The sequence below is a fragment of the Gobio gobio genome, assembly GCF_949357685.1.
Source record: "Gobio gobio genome assembly, chromosome: 12".
Lineage (NCBI taxonomy): Eukaryota > Metazoa > Chordata > Actinopteri > Cypriniformes > Gobionidae > Gobio > Gobio gobio.
In genome coordinates, this window is record NC_137105.1 from 53,679,994 (window position 1) to 53,697,966 (window position 17,973).

The 17,973-nt window shown below is 41.0% G+C and overlaps 1 protein-coding gene across 1 annotated transcript in view; it reads left to right on the forward strand.

Annotated features, from left to right (window-relative positions):
* Positions 1 to 13,253, forward strand: part of LOC307135131 (NLR family CARD domain-containing protein 3-like) — a 49,446-nt gene extending 36,193 nt beyond the window's left edge. Inside the window, exon 7 of the mRNA XM_079831327.1 lies at positions 12,425 to 13,253. Within this exon, the coding sequence (XP_079687453.1) occupies positions 12,425 to 12,951 (527 nt within the window). The 3' untranslated portion in view covers positions 12,952 to 13,253. The remainder of the gene's footprint in view (positions 1 to 12,424) is intronic.
* Positions 13,254 to 17,973: the final 4,720 nt, after the last annotated feature.

A 17,973-nucleotide genomic window follows, 5' to 3' on the forward strand; every position in this document is an offset into this window, starting at 1 on the left:
ATGAAGAGAGCATCTTCTCTTTTGAAGAAGTCATTAGGATTCATTCATTAATATAAAGTTCTGACAGAGCTACTAGTGATGGGCAGTTTTATTTCCACTGCTAGTTATCAATAATGCATCATCAATCTACATCTAAGAGGAATGATATTGTTTCTAATAACCCAATCATAATGTGTGGCATTGAGTTTGAGCTGAAGCTGAAGAATGAACACTGAGAAACTGAGTAAACCCAACCCAACACATCAAATATGAGATTAATCAACATATTACATTGTAGGGGTGACCCCGAATAGTTGAAGATTTGATAGGAAGAGCCTGATTCCACTACCAATCTCACAGTCGAGTCTTCGCAGAGGATCGAAACGAGGATCATGCCCTTTTGGCTGTATGTGGTGCTCAATAGCCCCTTTCACACACAGTCTTCACTGGTAAATGATCATCTTTGACCGTTGAGCCACGTCTCGCAGCTTCAACACTCGAGACCCAGCCTTCTTCTCCATTCATCAGCGCTGCGGCTCTGCAGTTTGATACTATTATACCCGTCTTGTGTTTTTAAGAGCAAACACGCGTTCTGTTTGATCATTCCTTATGCCTTTCACAAGACGTCATATGTTGTCAAATTGAACAGATAGTGAAACTAAAGCACTTCTTCTCATGCGGGCGAATGAAGAGCGGCGCAGCGTTTAAAGAATTTACCGTATTTTGGTGCTGATGTGTGAACGGTCTCTTACCGGTAAAAAGTCAGAAAGCCGTTGCTAATTTCCAGGGATTGCTGTGTGAAAGCGGCTAATCTGATTACACACACCGGTTTATACACATACGATTTATTAGAAAGGTATATTCTGTTCTGATTTAATTTTGTAAATGAATATTTAATTGTTTTTCGGAGCATCAGTGTTGCGCTACTGAGAGTGTGCTAGCACAGGCCGATTTAATTTGCAGATCTGCAGTTTGGCCTTTCTGCAGTTATTCATTTATTATTTTTTTTAGGTTTATTTATCTAAAATGTTTTTCTACATTTTCTTCTATATCTTTGTGTGATGTTCTGTATATCGTGGCTTTAAAATGTTAAGAGGACTCATTTGAATGTTTATAACTAATGAATATTGTTATAAAGTGTGTTAATATTTGAATATCTCAACTAATGCTCTAAACTATAGAGAAGCCTCCAGTTTTATATTAATAACTATAGTCATAACTCTTTAATAAGAGTAGAGATATAATGAATATATAATATAGTGAACTCTCTAGAGTTATTTTTCTTGTTAACTGTGGAGTTTATTGTCATTGAATGGCTTTCCGGAGGTAAATGTGATGTTGCGTGACATATTGTTCTCAAGCTTGACGTCTTTCTGTGGTTGAAACACTGATGGATGATCACATGACACAGGATTGATGTCAGTCAGTTGTTCTGTATCTTCTGATGTTCATTCATGTTTATTTGCTGCTGTAACTTGTAGTGAAGAGGAAGAGATGCCGCTTGAACTGAGGCGCTACAGCGATCTGTCACGCCACATTAAACAGAGGAAAACACATTTATTGAGTGAATTTCAGAATAAAACGGACAGAATTTGAGGCTGTGTTTTGTCATATTGAGAGTGACCTGCTCTGAGTTGTGTGTTGGCGTGTGGTCAGTGTCCTCTTTGCTCTGAGATGTGTTTTTTCAGTCTTTGACTGAAGACGTCACACATAATAAACACACGTGACTGACAAAGACAGAGTGTGTCAAGTCAACTTTATTTATATAGCGCTTTTTACAATGCAGATTGTTTCAGAGCAGCTTCACAGTGTTCAACAGGAAAATAATGCAACAGAATTTGATTCGGCCGTACAGCCGCTCCGGAGAAAACGGTGATGTCATCAGCTCATTTGAATTATCATACAGTGACAATGGGCAGATCAGTCATTTAGTGGAACATTTAGTGTCCCCAACTGAAGCCGAGTGTGTGAGTCTCACACTGAATGGCCCTCATTTATCAAAAGTGCGTACACCAAATTTCCAGCGTACACCTGGCGTACACCCAAAACCACAGTGACTTTGAGATTTATCAATATGGACGTTGGCGTACGGCACGCTCACATCCTACACCAGCTCAGGAAGTGGTGTACGCACGTTTTGAGTTCGTGCGAAAATGCGCAGAAAAACAATTTCTAACACCACAAAACGCACTGACAAAGATATGCTATATTATGACCCACTGTAAAAAAACAACAACAACAACAACAACTAAAGCCCCATTCACATGGGATAAGTAGGCAATTATCTGGGGACCTCGTGTGATTTAGAAATTACTCCCCCACATCTGAATTTTGCTTGGCACATCCGCACGAGATAAGCTGTGATTTTACTCTAATTTACTGACTTATCTCCCGGATATGATGTAAAGACTTGAAAATGTTTTTTCGTTATAGATATAGCTGTATGAAATTATGAACAGTCGTATTGATATCATTTTGATTGTTTTATAGTAATAAAAATAATTTCGTTCAGTTAGAGAACAGACGCAATTAAAAAAAATCTCATTCTAAAGTGAAAGTAATCCGCGCGGCCGCACGGGAATTCATAACAGTGCACATATTCAGCCTAGCTCCATTCTTCGTGAAAGATAAAGATAGAAATGCGCACAGGACACAAAAACCTTGCAAAAATTATATACGATCCGCCTAATCCCGACCAAATCACAGAGATGCCGATTCGCACGGGACTAATGTTATCACAGGACCTCGGTGTTCGGCGAAATATGGTAGGTAATTTGCGGGGGAATTTTTACTTTAGGCCTACATATTACAGACATGGCCGGTTCGCAAGGGATTAAGATCACAGACATTCTCTGCAATTATTACAAATCACCAGAGGTCCCCACATAATAGGCTACTAATCCCGTGCGAATAGGGATATAGTTGTAACAGCTTTACCTCTGTTACCTTAGTGGTTATATTTTTCCACCCCATTAGGGGGCGCTAATCATCTTCATAGATGAGTATTTAGCCAGGTACTAAACCTAAAGAAGTAGACAAGCATGTGGATAGAGGAAGCAATGGCTTTCCTGAGCTATTCCGTCTGATTTTACAAGGTCCTATGATTGAGGAATGTGTTTCCTTTTTGGTCAATCAGTAAGTAATGTTTTTTTCCAACGATTACCAAAACCAGAGCATGTATTTAATGTATAACTATGATTTTGAGTGTGTTGAGCATGGAGCTATTCAGGCTAATTGTGACCATGTCTTCTATTTAGACCTTTTTATTCCTGTGCTTTCTTTCTTGAGAGGAAAGTAGTTGCATGAGGTTTCGTCAGCTAACTGCAGTGTTTCCCACACATAGATTAATTCGTGGCGGTGCGCCACAGAATCAACACCGGCCGCCACACATTGGGTGTCGTTATTCATTAACTTTTTGACGCTATTTAAAACACGCAGCGTGTTTGTTCATTTCCTTTCCCCGCTCTCCCTCCATCTCTGTCACTCATGCGTCTCTCTCGCTCTCTCTCTCAAACCTGCTTTTGATATTAAAGTCTAAGCTTTTAAAATTTAAAACGAAATGCGAACAATAAATAGCGTTTTGGTGCTAAAGTGTAACAGTTAAAGCCAGAGGCGTTGAAAAACAGAGTTGCGACCTGCTCTCATCTCCAGGCGCGCGCGCGGTCACGTGGTTCACGGAGCGCTCAATAGTTATAAACAAACCCGCGCTGTCAATACATATGAATGGCTTAAGCCGCTGATACACAACAGTTTCACTGTACAGGTGTTTGCAGCAGGTTTTGGTACAGTACAGCATAGTGTGCATTGATTATTACGTCAACCACATTTACAGGATCATTTTATTATGGAGAGTGATGATAGACCCAATATTGTAACATTAATGTCAATGTTTTTCTTGTATTTAGCCCTCATTGCTTACTAATTGTTCACATCATACTCATTGGTGGTCAAATGTGACCATAGACCTTAACTATTTTTCAATAATAGCCTATATGTTCAATATTTTAGTTTAATAATATTTATTGAATATTTTGAGAATATCTTTTGGTACTAAATAGGCCTACTATTTGTGCAATAATTGTGGTCCATTAATGACCACTTAAAATATTTTGTATTATTTATATTACAATTAGTGTAGTAATTCAGGTCAAAATAGAGAATTCCAATGCAAAGAGGCCTGTATGGCTCTTTAATAAATATACAGTACTAATAAATATGTATCTAGTTGCTCAAAGTATTGCAGATCATATCTTCTTACTTATTTTTAGGTTTAGCATTTGAATAAATATTTATACATGATCAAATTTCTTTAAATGTGAAATTTTAAAAAGTTAATAACTTGCATCCTAATATTTTGAATAATACTTATATAAGCACACAAAAGTGAATATTATTTGAATGTGAGCAAATATAATTTAAGAAAAGTTTAAAATAGTTAAACTTATTTTTCCTTATATGTACAGTAGGCTATATAAATATGAATTGATACTGAATCAAGATCGAAATCGATATTTGTGGCAATCACTGAACCCATCCCCTCCACCCGCCCCATGCCCCCGCCCACCACCACAAATTGGTTTCTAATCTGTGGGAAACACTGAACTGTCTACTTTGGGGTTTGTTTCTTGGATCATGACACTTGGGCGTTTAACGTGAGCACAATGAGAGTTTGGATTGCACTGGTGGAAAGAAGGCCGGAGGACACTTTTCCTTTCTTCAACATTGGGATTATCTCGGAGTGAACTGTGTTTTCTAAAAGTGCTGACTTTTGCAAGGACATTTCAACTACCACCAAACCTGGGCAGCTTCACCATCAGCTAGGGATGTGACGGTGAGGAAATTTCCCCACCGGTTAATTGATGTGTGACAACACCGGTAATACCGGTATCACCGGCGGAGGCTTTTAAATCCCTAATTCTATCTAACCGAAAGTAACAAGCACACGACCACTCTGAACAGAAAACGCGCCAGTGTGCACACACCGTGAATGACAGCTCGTCTGTAAATGCGCGCTCTGTGAGGCCATGGGTGCGTCTCAATCAGTTCCCTAGTTCAGTAGTCGGGGCACTGATCAAGCATTGATCAGTCTATGATCGAGATGCACGCCATGAATGAATAACAGTTCGTCCGTAAAGCCTTGTTTATACTCTGTGCGCGCTGCAAAAATAAATGCGTGCAGTCAGCGTAGCGCGGAGGCTCGCACTGCAGAGCCAGGCGAAAGTAAACAATGCGCGCTCTGTGCGGCCGTGCACATTTTACTTTCGGTTTTGATTAGCGCCAATTCGGCTGCGGGTTGCTTGAATTGTGGGTTCATTAACCTATTATTTTTAATGAAAAACACAACAACAAAAATGACAAACTCCCCTAAATAGGCGCTTTTACGTTTCGCTTTGAAACCAAATCTTCCGCGATCATCTCAGTCAGCTCCTCACTCTTAAATCTGATGAATGACTCCAGCCGCTGCCGAGACTCACGGTCGGATCCTGCTTTATTAAGCAGATACGTTCAGTTTTTATTTGTATTGTCTGTTCTCTAACTGAACTAAATTATTTTATTACTATAAAAAAATCAAAAAGACGGTGGGCGGTGCCACGGTGGGCAAGTGATGTAACCGGTGTTGAGTCTGGACACCGGTAACACCGGCAACACTGACTATCGTAGCAAGCCTACCATCAGCTAAGTGTTTTCATTAGCTTTAACAGTCAAGATTCCCCAAACGCTGAACTTTTCCTGTTTGCTGATTGATGTAACTGATGTCTTCCTATTTCTACCTTGTTTGTTATTTTGTTTTGTTTCTTTTGGTGTAATGTAAAATTTGGGTCTGAGTCTTCAGAAATATAGTTGAGCAAACCAAAGCAAACTCGTTTCTTTACCTATACCTAAGTTAAGATCAAGCCTTGCCATCCCTACTCTGATATATAACTTAAGCCAAAAAGGGGTAACGGTTATATAAATGGCGCCCGAACAGAGACTGGGAAGGCTTTAAGGTACGTGTTTGCTACTGATTGGTTTCAATTAAGTCATGTCCAGTTCAAAGGCTTGAGAAGGGGATGTTCCTGTACCCGACCCAGACTTTTCAACATCATCGTTTAGAGCACATCGAGAGCCATTAAAGGAGCTGATCAATACTTTTATATATTTCAGATGAGGAAGATGGAGCGGATGTGGAAGATCCTGATTAAGGTTTTCAACTACCACCTCCTCCTCCACCCCCAGAGGTCTATGAAGATCCTGAGACTACAGAACCAGAGTTTAAATCAACCATAACTAATGATCTTAGCAACCGCCTTGATTCTCTGGAAAAAAATGTCTGTAACCTTCGTCAACAGGTGAGAGACCAAATATCTGTACAAGATTGCGAGGAACGGTGTAGATCCCTTGAAGAAAAAGTGTCATATCATGTTGATCTTGAGTGTGAAAGAGTGAAAAAATACCTAGAGATGATGGTGCTAGATCTGGGTAAATCTATGGTGGATTGTCTAAAAAGGCGAGACAAGCAGATAGATTATAAACTACGGATGAACCACCCAACAAGTTCAACCCCTCATCAATCCACGAGTAGACCGGTTATACACAAACCTGCCAAAGACCTTCATTCTAATACCTACTGTACTGCTGAAAGCATGTCAGGAAGCCAGTTTAATCCGCCTGTCAAGCTTGAATTCCCTAAATTCAGCAATCATCCAGAGGAAGACCCACTTGCCTTCATTGAACGCTGTGAGGAGTATTTCGCTGTCCGCCCATTAACAGACGAAGAAACAATAGCTTTCCTTACTGCTGTTTTGAGTCACAAGGCCAAAGATTGGTGGACTGCGGAGAAGAAAAGGGTCCATAATTGGCAGCAGTTTAAAGAATCTTTCCTTCAAGCCTTCTTAAATGAAGATTATGAAGTAGGGGCCATGAGAAAGCTAATGGAAAGGAGGCAAGGGGTAAATGAGAGTTTCAGGGACTACGCTTTCCATTACCATGCCTTGTGTTTAAGGTGGAAAAAGGGAATGGTTGAAAAGGAGATGATTCAGGCCATATTGAGGAACTGCAACCCTCGGCTTGCCAGTCTTTTAAGAGGGAACATGCAGTCAGTTCACGAACTGGTTCGGGTTGGAATGCAAGTTGAAAGAGACCTTAGTGAGTCAAAGAAGTACTGGAACATGATGAACGCTGATGAGCAGCGGAAGAAGAATGTCGTGAGTCAGGAGTCCCAAAGAAGAAGCACTCCTATACGAGAGTTGTGCAAAGCATTAAAGAGGATTTGCAGCCTTGTCCCAGAAACCTCACCATTCCGCTTAACATTCAAGGTAAACGGATAGCTGCACTCGTTGATACTGGTAGTACTTTATCTTTAATGCAAAAGTCCCTTTGGAAACAGTTGTGTAAGGAGGAAGTCTTGTTGTCAAGCGGAGTACAAACATTTCTTCTGGCCAACGGCCATCATCAAGCTGCAGTAGGGAAAGTAGTCTGGATAACAAAAGTGCATGATGTTCCAGTGGTGGTTGAATTCTACATAATGAACGATTCTGACCTGGCAGTACCTGTTATATTGGGAATGGATTTTTTGTTGAAGTCAGGAATGATGATAGACTTTCATCTTCTGCAGTATACCTTACCCACAGAAGGAGAAGAGGTAGTTATCCATCCCTTTATCTGGCAGGATACCATTCCGATGACACATACTGTCCATTTCTACCTTGCCCTGTCTTTACCATCACGCAGTGAAGAGGATCTTCAGGCTATCCATAGTCTGACTGCCAAAGCAGACACTAGCATACAGGGGCAGATTCAGTTGGAAGGGCTGATGTTGGGTTGGCCTACAGTTTGTACCCATGATATAGGTCATACAACATTGGTTAAACATCGAATCCTTACCACTGATGAGGTGCCTGTAAGAAAAAGAGCTTACCGAGTGTCCAAGGTGAAGCAAGATTTCATTGATGAACAGGTAAAAGAGATGTTAAATAAACATATCATACGTCCATCTACCTCATCTTGGGCTTCACCGGTAGTTGTGGTACCAAAGAAAGATGGTGGGACACGTTTTTGTGTGGACTATCGGGGCCTTAATGCCAAGACACCTTTGGATGCGTACCCAATGCCACAAATTCAAGACATTTTGGAGTTTATGCATGGTGCATCCGTATTCAGTACCCTTGATCTGAAAAGCGGGTATTGGCAACTAGACATGGATCATGACAGCATTCATAAAACAGCCTTTGTGACTTCTTCAGGGTTCTACGAATTCCAACGTTTACCTTTCGGCCTGAAAAATGCTGCAGCGTCTTTCCAAAGATTAATGGAGCATGTACTTAGAGATCTGAAGGGGAAGTGCTGTATGGTATATATTGACGATGTGGTGATCTACTCCAAAGACGAACAAGAGCACTTCAAGCACCTCCAACAGGTATTCAATTGTCTATCCAAAGCTGGGCTCACCCTCAACATGAAAAAATGCAATTTCATTCAGAAATCTCTTAAGTTTCTCGGTCACCTAGTGTCTGGAGACGGAATAAGAACTGATCCGGACAAAGTTTCAGCCATTCGATCGTTTCCCACTCCTCAATCCTTGAAAGAAGTACAAAGATTCTTGGGATTAGCTGGTTGGTATCATAGATTCATTCCCAACTTCTCAGAAAAAGCAGCACCCCTTCATGCACTAAAACAAAAAAATACCACCTGGATTTGGTCAGAGCAGTGTCAGCAATCGTTGGATCTACTCAAGATGGATTTAACCAATGCACCCATTTTGGCTGCACCTGATCTCGAGAAGCCTTTTAGAGTCCAGACGGATGCGAGTGAAGTAGGTTTGGGAGCTGTACTTACCCAGGAAACCGAGGGAATTGAGCGTGTCATTGCCTATGCATCCCGGTTGTTGAGGGGGGCAGAAAAATCCTATTCAGTGTCAGAAAAAGAGTGCTTGGCAGTTGTTTGGGCGGTTGAAAAGTGGCGCCCCTATTTAGAGGGCAGCCTATTTGAAATTATTACCGATCATGCAGCTTTGACGTGGGCCTTTCACCATCCCAAGCCATCATCACGACTGGTCCGGTGGACCATTCGGCTCCAAGGGTTCCACTTTGTGGTCAAGTACAGAAAGGGCCAATGTAACATAGTTCCGGATGTGCTTTCCAGAATTCCAAACTGTGACAGCTCACCTAATCTCATTGCCTTTAATCAAGTACCTCCGTCTGCCAGCATGCCAGTCGATCTAACTCAGATTGCTGTTGCCCAAAATAAGGATCAAGACATACAAGACATAGTTTCTGCCATCCGTGATCAGTCCCAGCCTCCTGATACTTCTAGAGTGCATCATATAATTGAAAATGGATTTCTTTTCAGAAGTATTCCTGAGGGACAAAACAGGCAGAAGCTTCAACTCATCATCCCACCAATACATCATCGAGCTTTCATCCAGTATGCTCATGATAATCCGCTTAGTGGGCATCTTGGTAAGCTCAAAACTCTTCTCCGGCTTTTGGAAACAGTTTACTGGCCAACTATAAGGAAAGATGTATGGAATTATTGCAAAGAATGCCAGGTATGTCAGCGATACAAACCAACACTTTCTAAACTCTCTGGTCAGCTACAATCTACACCGGTCATCGAACCTGGTTTCATGCTAGGGGTTGACCTAATGGGTCCTTTCCCTAAAAGCAGCAAACAAAATGAGTATCTTATGGTCGTTGTAGATTACTGTTCTAAGTGGGTGGAGATGTTCCCACTTAGATCAGCGAAAACTCCACAGATTGCAAGAATTTTGGTGGAAGAGATTTTTACTCGATGGGGAACACCAGCACACCTAGGGAACACCAGCACACCTTTTTATGCTTTGCTTTCTTTCTTGAGAGGAAAGTAGTTGCATGAGGTTTACTGTCTAACTGTCTACTTTGGGGTTTGTTTCTTGAATCATGACACTTGGGCGTTTAACGTGAGCACAATGAGAGTTTGGATTGCACTGGTGGAAAGAAGGCCGGAGGACACTTTTCCTTTCTTCAACATTGGGATTATCTCGGAGTGAACTGTGTTTTCTAAAAGTGCTGACTTTTGCAAGGACATTTCAACTACCACCAAACCTGGGCAGCTTCACCATCAGCTAAGTGTTTTCATTAGCTTTAACAGTCAAGATTCCCCAAACGCTGAACTTTTCCTGTTTGCTGATTGATGTAACTGATGTCTTCCTATTTCTACCTTGTTTGTTATTTTGTTTTGTTTCTTTTGGTGTAATGTAAAATTTGGGTCTGAGTCTTCAGAAATATAGTTGAGCAAACCAAAGCAAACTCGTTTCTTTACCTATACCTAAGTTAAGATCAAGCCTTGCCATCCCTACTCTGATATATAACTTAAGCCAAAAAGGGGTAACGGTTATATAGTAATTATAAACTTCAGTGTTTATTTTTCTGCAACATGGACTTCAGTGTTTAATTTGTCTGACTTTACCAAAGCATTTAATTTGTAGGCATATGTATTCCTCCAGTTGTGAGCCTGTGCGCTTTACCTGACGGTTCAAGGTTAGGCCTAACAGCTGCGCACGGACTGGGACTGAAAATAATTCAGACTGACAAAATAATAAAAATAACATTCTTCTTCTTTTAAATAATAATAAAATAAATAATAATAATAACGACGACATTCTTCTTCTAAATAACAATAAGCGTCATTAATAATACAAATCATAATAATAATAAGAATCTTACAAATTGTCATGCAATTATTAATGTGAATGAATGGTGCTCCACATCACATCATCATCACTATTGTACACCCCAATACATGTGACGTGATACGACATTAAATGCTAATTATTTCAAAACACGTGCTGTAAAATAATGAATTGTGAGGTAATTTCTCATCCAAACAGCTTTAAACTGGATTTCCACCATACACCTTTTTGTGGGCGCCTTTAATCCCACTCTTTAAACTCCCAAATAAAACAATTTAGTTTTTTTCCACTTCCCTGGTGATGGTCTCGATCTCCACATCGAAGAAGTTTCGCTCCTTTGCCGTCTTTCGTGTGTCCATGGCGTAAAATGAGGGCGTGGAGGAGGCGGAGACTTGAATATATAGGGCCGTGTTATTCTAATGACGATCGTTTCAGCTGCGGCATTTATCAAGGGCAGGTTTTGCGTACACCTGGATTTCAGAGGTGCGCACAGCTTCATAAATCAGGCGGTGAGAGGAGTGTAAGCATAATCTTACGCCAACATATACGCCTGTTTCTACACAAGATTGATAAATGAGGGCCAATGAGAGTTGCCAGCCCTGCTATAATAATATAAACATAAAACACACATTAAGACTTGGTAATAGTCAAAGATCTGCCCGATTACACACAAACATGGCTTTTAAATGTGTAGTTCTGAATAAACCGCATTTGAAATATTCCAGACATAGAAATATACATCCATTTTAGATCCATGTTAATATTACAAGAAATATTAAATAAATAAAATATAAAATGCAAAAAGTGTTTTTATAATGATGTTTTTATATTTACTCTGTTTATGTTTTTATGTATAATGTTCTTTTAATAGCGTTAATAAACCCAACCCTGAGCCTTTAATATATTATTCACTTTCTAAGTTTTGAGAAAGATTTTAATATTTCCACAACATGAACACACATGACATCATGTAAACGGTCAGGAATTGTTATTGTGGGAATATTATTTTAATATATTGCAGAACTTTAGTGATTTATTCATCATAAAAATGTTATAAGAACGTTTTATGATGACATGAAAACATCAAATATTAGAGTTTTTCAATCTCTAGGACTCATTTCTCAATCCTCAGGTCACTTTATCTGAACTCTTCAGTGATCACATCAGTATATGAGGATAAACTGAGGATCATTTATCATTGACACAAAATACATTCAGTGACGACATCTTTCACTTCACATGAGTTCATCTCTCACACACACACACACACACACACATACACTCTCACACACACTCGTCTAGTGACTGTTGTTTTAGATGTTTCTCTCTTGTGTTCAGACGCCTGTGATCTCACACTGGATCCACACACACACACACACACACACACACACTCACTCTCACACACACACACACACACACACACACACACACACACACACACACACACACACACACACTCTCTCTCTCTCACACACGCTCACACACGCACACACACTCTCTCACACACGCTCACACACGCACACACACTCTCTCACACACGCTCACACACGCACACACACTCACTCACTCACACACACACACACACACGCACACACGCACACGCTCACTCACACACACACACACACACGCACACACGCACACGCTCACACACACTCACTCACTCACACAGACACACAGCACACACACACTCACACACTCACACACTCACACACTCACACACTCACACACACACACACACACACACACACACTCGTCTAGTGACTGTTGTTCTAGATGTTTCTCTCTTCTTGTGTTCAGGGGCCTGTGATCTCACACTGGATCCAAACACAGCACACACTCGTCTCGTTCTGTCTGAGGGGAACAGGAAGGTGAAGTGTGTGTATGAGGATCAGCCGTATCCTGATCATCCAGAGAGATTTGATGATGTTCCTCAGGTTGTGTGTGGAGAGAGTCTGACTGGACGCTGTTACTGGGAGGCTGAGTGGAGCGGAGGTGCTGAAATATCAGTGGCATATAAAGGAATCAGCAGGAAAGGAGAGAGTAAAGACTGTGTGTTTGGACGCAATGACAAATCCTGGAGTCTGATCTGCTATGGTGACAGATTCACTGTCTGGCACAATAAGAACTGGACTGATATCCCTGACATCAGTTCATCCTCTAAGAGAGCAGGAGTGTGTGTGGACGTGTCGGCCGGCACTCTGTCCTTCTACAGCGTCTCTAACACACACACACTCACACACTTACACACATTCAACACCACAATCACTGAACCCCTCTGTGCTGGATTTAGGGTTTATGAGGATTCTTCAGTGTCTCTGTGTTAGATTAAACACACACACACACACACACTTGTAAATCCTGTTTCTAACGTCCACATTCACACAGACTCATCAAATCTCACATAATTACAGTTTTATTAATTTATTTTTAATGAATGTGTTTTTTCATCATTATGTTGAAGTTATGAATCTAGATCACTCTCTCACACTCACACACACACACTCACACACACTGCTCTGAATCTGTAATAAGGCTGTAATAATATTGATATATTATCAGATTGCTTTAATATGTATATTGTAAACTGATCATGAGATGTAATAAAGGACTGATTGATTTAATCATGAAGTGGTTTATGAATGATTGATGTGAGCTGATGACAGTATGAATAATCATGAATGTGATGAGATCAGCAGAATGAATTCTCTCAGAATCACTGAGTCTCTCTTTATTTATGTATTGATGTATTTACTGTCGGCTGTGAGGTCTGTCCTGCTCTTTCATGTGAAGCTGGAAATCTCAAAACAGTTTCTGTGATGATCCGGAGAGCACGTGTTCATATTTTCAGAGTGAACAGGAAACTCATGAATATTCATGTAAGCTCCGCCCAGTGCCACCCAGAGCCATAGAGAGGGCGGAGCCACATAGTAAACGTGACACGTTGTTGTGTCGGACTCTGATTGGCTGTTGAGCCACTAAGGCTAATGATTGGCTAAGCGGTACATTTGAAAACATGTTGTAGCGTCTGGAGTGTCTCTCAACTAGGATCAAAGTGGTGAGAATTAAATTCCTGCTCCAATGGCTCCAAAAAGTCTGGGTCAAATTGCGCCTCCGACTGTTTAATGAACAGCTAGAGCCTGACCAGAAGATAGTGATGGCCCTTTCTGAACTTCAATCAGATTATAATCAGCCAGGACAGTTCCCTCACCCTTCAGTCTGGAACGGGGTGACTCTAATACACACACACACACACCCACACACACACACACACACACACACACAAGCATTCCCCTCTATTTAGCCTTTAATTAAACTATCCCAGAAATTACATATATGATGATTTCTTAAGTGTATGCATGCTCCCTATATTTCTTATGCTTGCGTGATGTAAGAACTATCTTGAACGCTCCAAATTGCTCTGTATAGAAGATGCACTGCCTTCATGTCTGTAAACCAAGGCATGTTTGATGTCTAAATGTTCCTTTTTCTGTGTCTTAGTCAATGGTACAAAGTATATGGTTATGAGATGTACCGCTAATATGTTTAGTCCTTTTGGAGTGAAACTTTACTAGTTCTGGCTTCCAGCAAGAACATTCCATTGGGTAATAAAGTCCGAACAAAGAAACTCTCTCCCGCCTGAAATTCACACCAACGATTGGTCGCCGCCAGGAAAGTGGGCGTAGTTTAATGGACTTCAAAAGACAGTAACACTAACACATTTGTGGCTCAGTCGACTTGCAAGGACCCCGACGAGACAAATTTCCTTTTCCTCCCATCTCATCAGCGCGGCTCGCGGGCTTCGACCTGCGAGCCGGCGCGGTCCAGCCAAGCTGTTGTTTCCCTCCAGTGTAGATCAGCTGTTCACACACACACACACACACACACACACACTCCAGTGTAGATCAACTGTTCTTACACACACACATACACACACACACACACACACACACACACACACACACTCCAGTGTAGATCAGCTGTTCTCTCACACACACACACACACACACACACACACGTCTATATTACCAACAGGGGACCATCACTCCACACTGACCAAGAGGGGACCTGTGTTTCTAGTCATTTTGAAGAAACAAAACTTAGATACAAAATTTTGTTTTAAGGTCTTTTTTCATAATATTACTTCAAATAAGCATTTATTATTATTTTTTTAAACATGCCAAGAGGGGACCTGACCGATGTCTACCTATCCAACAGGGGACCTCCATAGCCTGCAATGGAGCTGTGTGTGTGAAAGGGAAGAGAGCTGGCAGTCAAGTCTGTCTTCATTATTTAATATATATATATAATTATATAATGTTCACACAGGCATCAGGGAACACAATGAGCACACAACGGAGAAAAAGCCATGTTGTGGACATTACAGAAAAGAATTTAAGAAATTAAAAAATTCTTAAAATTAAGAATTATCTTTAAGAAATTCATTCTCTGTTGTGTCTTCATACTTACAGTTTATGATCCGTCCACATCTCTCATTTAAGCTTATTTTCAAGAACACCAACACTGTAAAAAAAAAAAAATCATCTCTCCAATTGAAAATGTTCTAGTGACCGATCACATCTAAATTTTTTAGTTGGCCAAATTGAATTTCTTGAATTTTAATTGAATTAAAGTGCATCAATTTACAGAAAATTTTCAATTGGAGACCTGAATTTTTTTTACAGTAAAGGTATTTCAATGTGTGACTTATTTTTAATTAAAACATAGTTTCTGCTCTCTAAAATCCCAAAAAATGTCCTTTGTTTTTGAGATTTTTAGAGTGAGATTTGATTTCTTGCACCAATAAAAAAATAAATAAATATAGGACTGGACAAGCAGAAATTGTTCTTTAAGGTAATAATCACAGGTCATCACTTTATATAGTAAATAATGATAATGTTAAACACAATGACTCGGTCCCCTGTTAGATAGTAAATCACGACACCAGTGTGTTTAATTTGTCATTTCTTGCCATCTCAAACACACTGTAGATATTTAGAGTTTTAAGAGTTAAATCAAGCAGAAATAGTTCTCTAATGTATTAATTGCAGATCCTCTTTGAATAATGATTATGTTAAACACAATGACTCGGTCCCCTGTTAGATAGTAAATCACGACACCAGTGTGTTTGCGTTGTCATTTCTTGCCATAAACACACTGTGGAGATTTAGAGATTTATAGCAATAACTGAGTTTTAAGAATTATATCAAGCAGAAATAGTTCTCTAATGTATTAATTGCAGATCCTCTTTGAATAATGATTATGTTAAACACAATGGCTTGGTCCCCTGTTAGATAGTAAATCACGACACGAGTGTGTTTGCGTTGTCATTTCTTGCCATAAACACACTGTGGAGATTTATAGTTTTTATAGCAATAACTGAGTTTTAAGAGTTAAATCAAGCAGAAATATTTCTCTAATGTATTAATTGCAGATCATCAGATCAATGATTATGTTAAACACAATGACTCGGTCCCCTGTTAGATGGTAAATCACGACACCAGTGTGTTTGCGTTGTCATTTCTTGCCATCTCAAACACACTGTGGAGATTTAGAGTTTTTATAGCAATAACTGAGTTTTAAGAGTTAAATCAAGCAGAAAAAATTATCTAATGTATTAATTGCAGATCCTCTTTGAACTCTTTGATCCTCTTTCACACACACACACACACACACACACACACACACACACACACACACACACACACACACACACACACACACACACACACACACACACACACACACACACACACACACTCCAGTGTAGATCAGCTGTTCACACACACAAACACACACACACACACACACACACACACACACACACACTCCAGTGTAGATCAGCTGTTCACACACACACACACACACACACACACTCCAGTGTAGATCAGCTGTTCTCACACACACACACACACACACACACACTCCAGTGTAGATCAGCTGTTCTCACACACACACACACACACACACACACACAGTTATAGCTGTCCATCGTTTCCGATGATGACGCTTGCTTCGGGGTTGGGGAGGGGATCAACGGCATTGCCGCTGGTGCCACTTCTCGTGGGCGTTGAGGCCGATCCTTGACCCGCATACTCGTCCACAGGTGGAGCAAGGGAAACCAAAGGATAGAGGAGCTCCAGTTTCCCTCTGGTGTCTTTGTCTGCGTCTCGCAGCTCTCCGCTGTTGGTTTTTTTCGTGGATTTGTGAAACTACTCGGGCACAGGTAACCTGCCAGGCTGATCTGTCCTGTGCCAGAGCTTCAAGATGCATGGGATTGATGTTGGAATGCTTTAAAAGTCCCTTAGTGTAGTCCTTATAGCGCTTCTTTTGTCCACCAGCCGCTCGTTTGGCGCCTTGTACTTGACCGTAGAGGATCTGGCGAGGCAAGCGGTGGTCCGGCATACGGATGGTATGCCCAATCCATCGTAGGTGTTTCTTAGCCACTGCGGCTTCCATGCAGATAGAATTGGTGCTCTGTAGGATTTCCGCATGTTGGACTCGGTCCATCCAGGAGAGGCCGAGGATCTTCTGAAGGCAGCGGATGTGGAAGGATTGCAAGACGGTGATGTGTCGGCTGTATGGAGTCCATGTTTCCGCCCCATAAAGCAGGGTGGAGACACACACAGCATTATAAACAGCAACCTTGGTGCTGACCCTCAGATTTCGATTTTCAAAAACCCTACTACGAAGGCGACCGAATGATGAGGAGGCTTTTTTGATACGGGTGTGGATTTCCATATCAAGGGAGCAGCAAGAGGACAGAGTTGAACCGAGGTAGGTGAACTGATCTACATTTTTAAGTGGAATGCCGTTTATATGGAAGCTGGGGGGTGAAGAGGTTTGAGAGAAGATTTGGGAAATAACTTCAGTTTTTTTTATGTTAACCTGAAGACCAAAGAATTGGTAGAGACAGGTTATTGTGTTGAGGGCGTGCTGCATGGATTCTGGACTATGTGCTAGAATAGCGCAGTCATCAGCATATTGTAGTTCACCTATGCAGCAGGATTTGGTCTTTGTGTAGGCCTGCAACCTCCGGATGTTAAAGAGGCTTCCATCAAGGCGGTATTCAAGGAGAACACCGTCCTTGTGTCCTAACGCACAATGAAAAAGGTGCGTGACGGCAGAGAGAAGGAGGTTAAAAAGGACTGGAGCCAAGACACAGCCCTGCTTCACCCCAACATTTACATCAAAGAACTCTGACTGAAGTTCTCCTGTGGTGACTCTGGCTCGCATCCCATTGTGCAGCTGCTGTAGAATGGTGAGGAACTTGGGTGGTACCCCAAGTTTGGAAAGTTGTTTCCAGAGCATCTCACGGTTGATAGTGTCAAATGCATTACTGAGGTCAA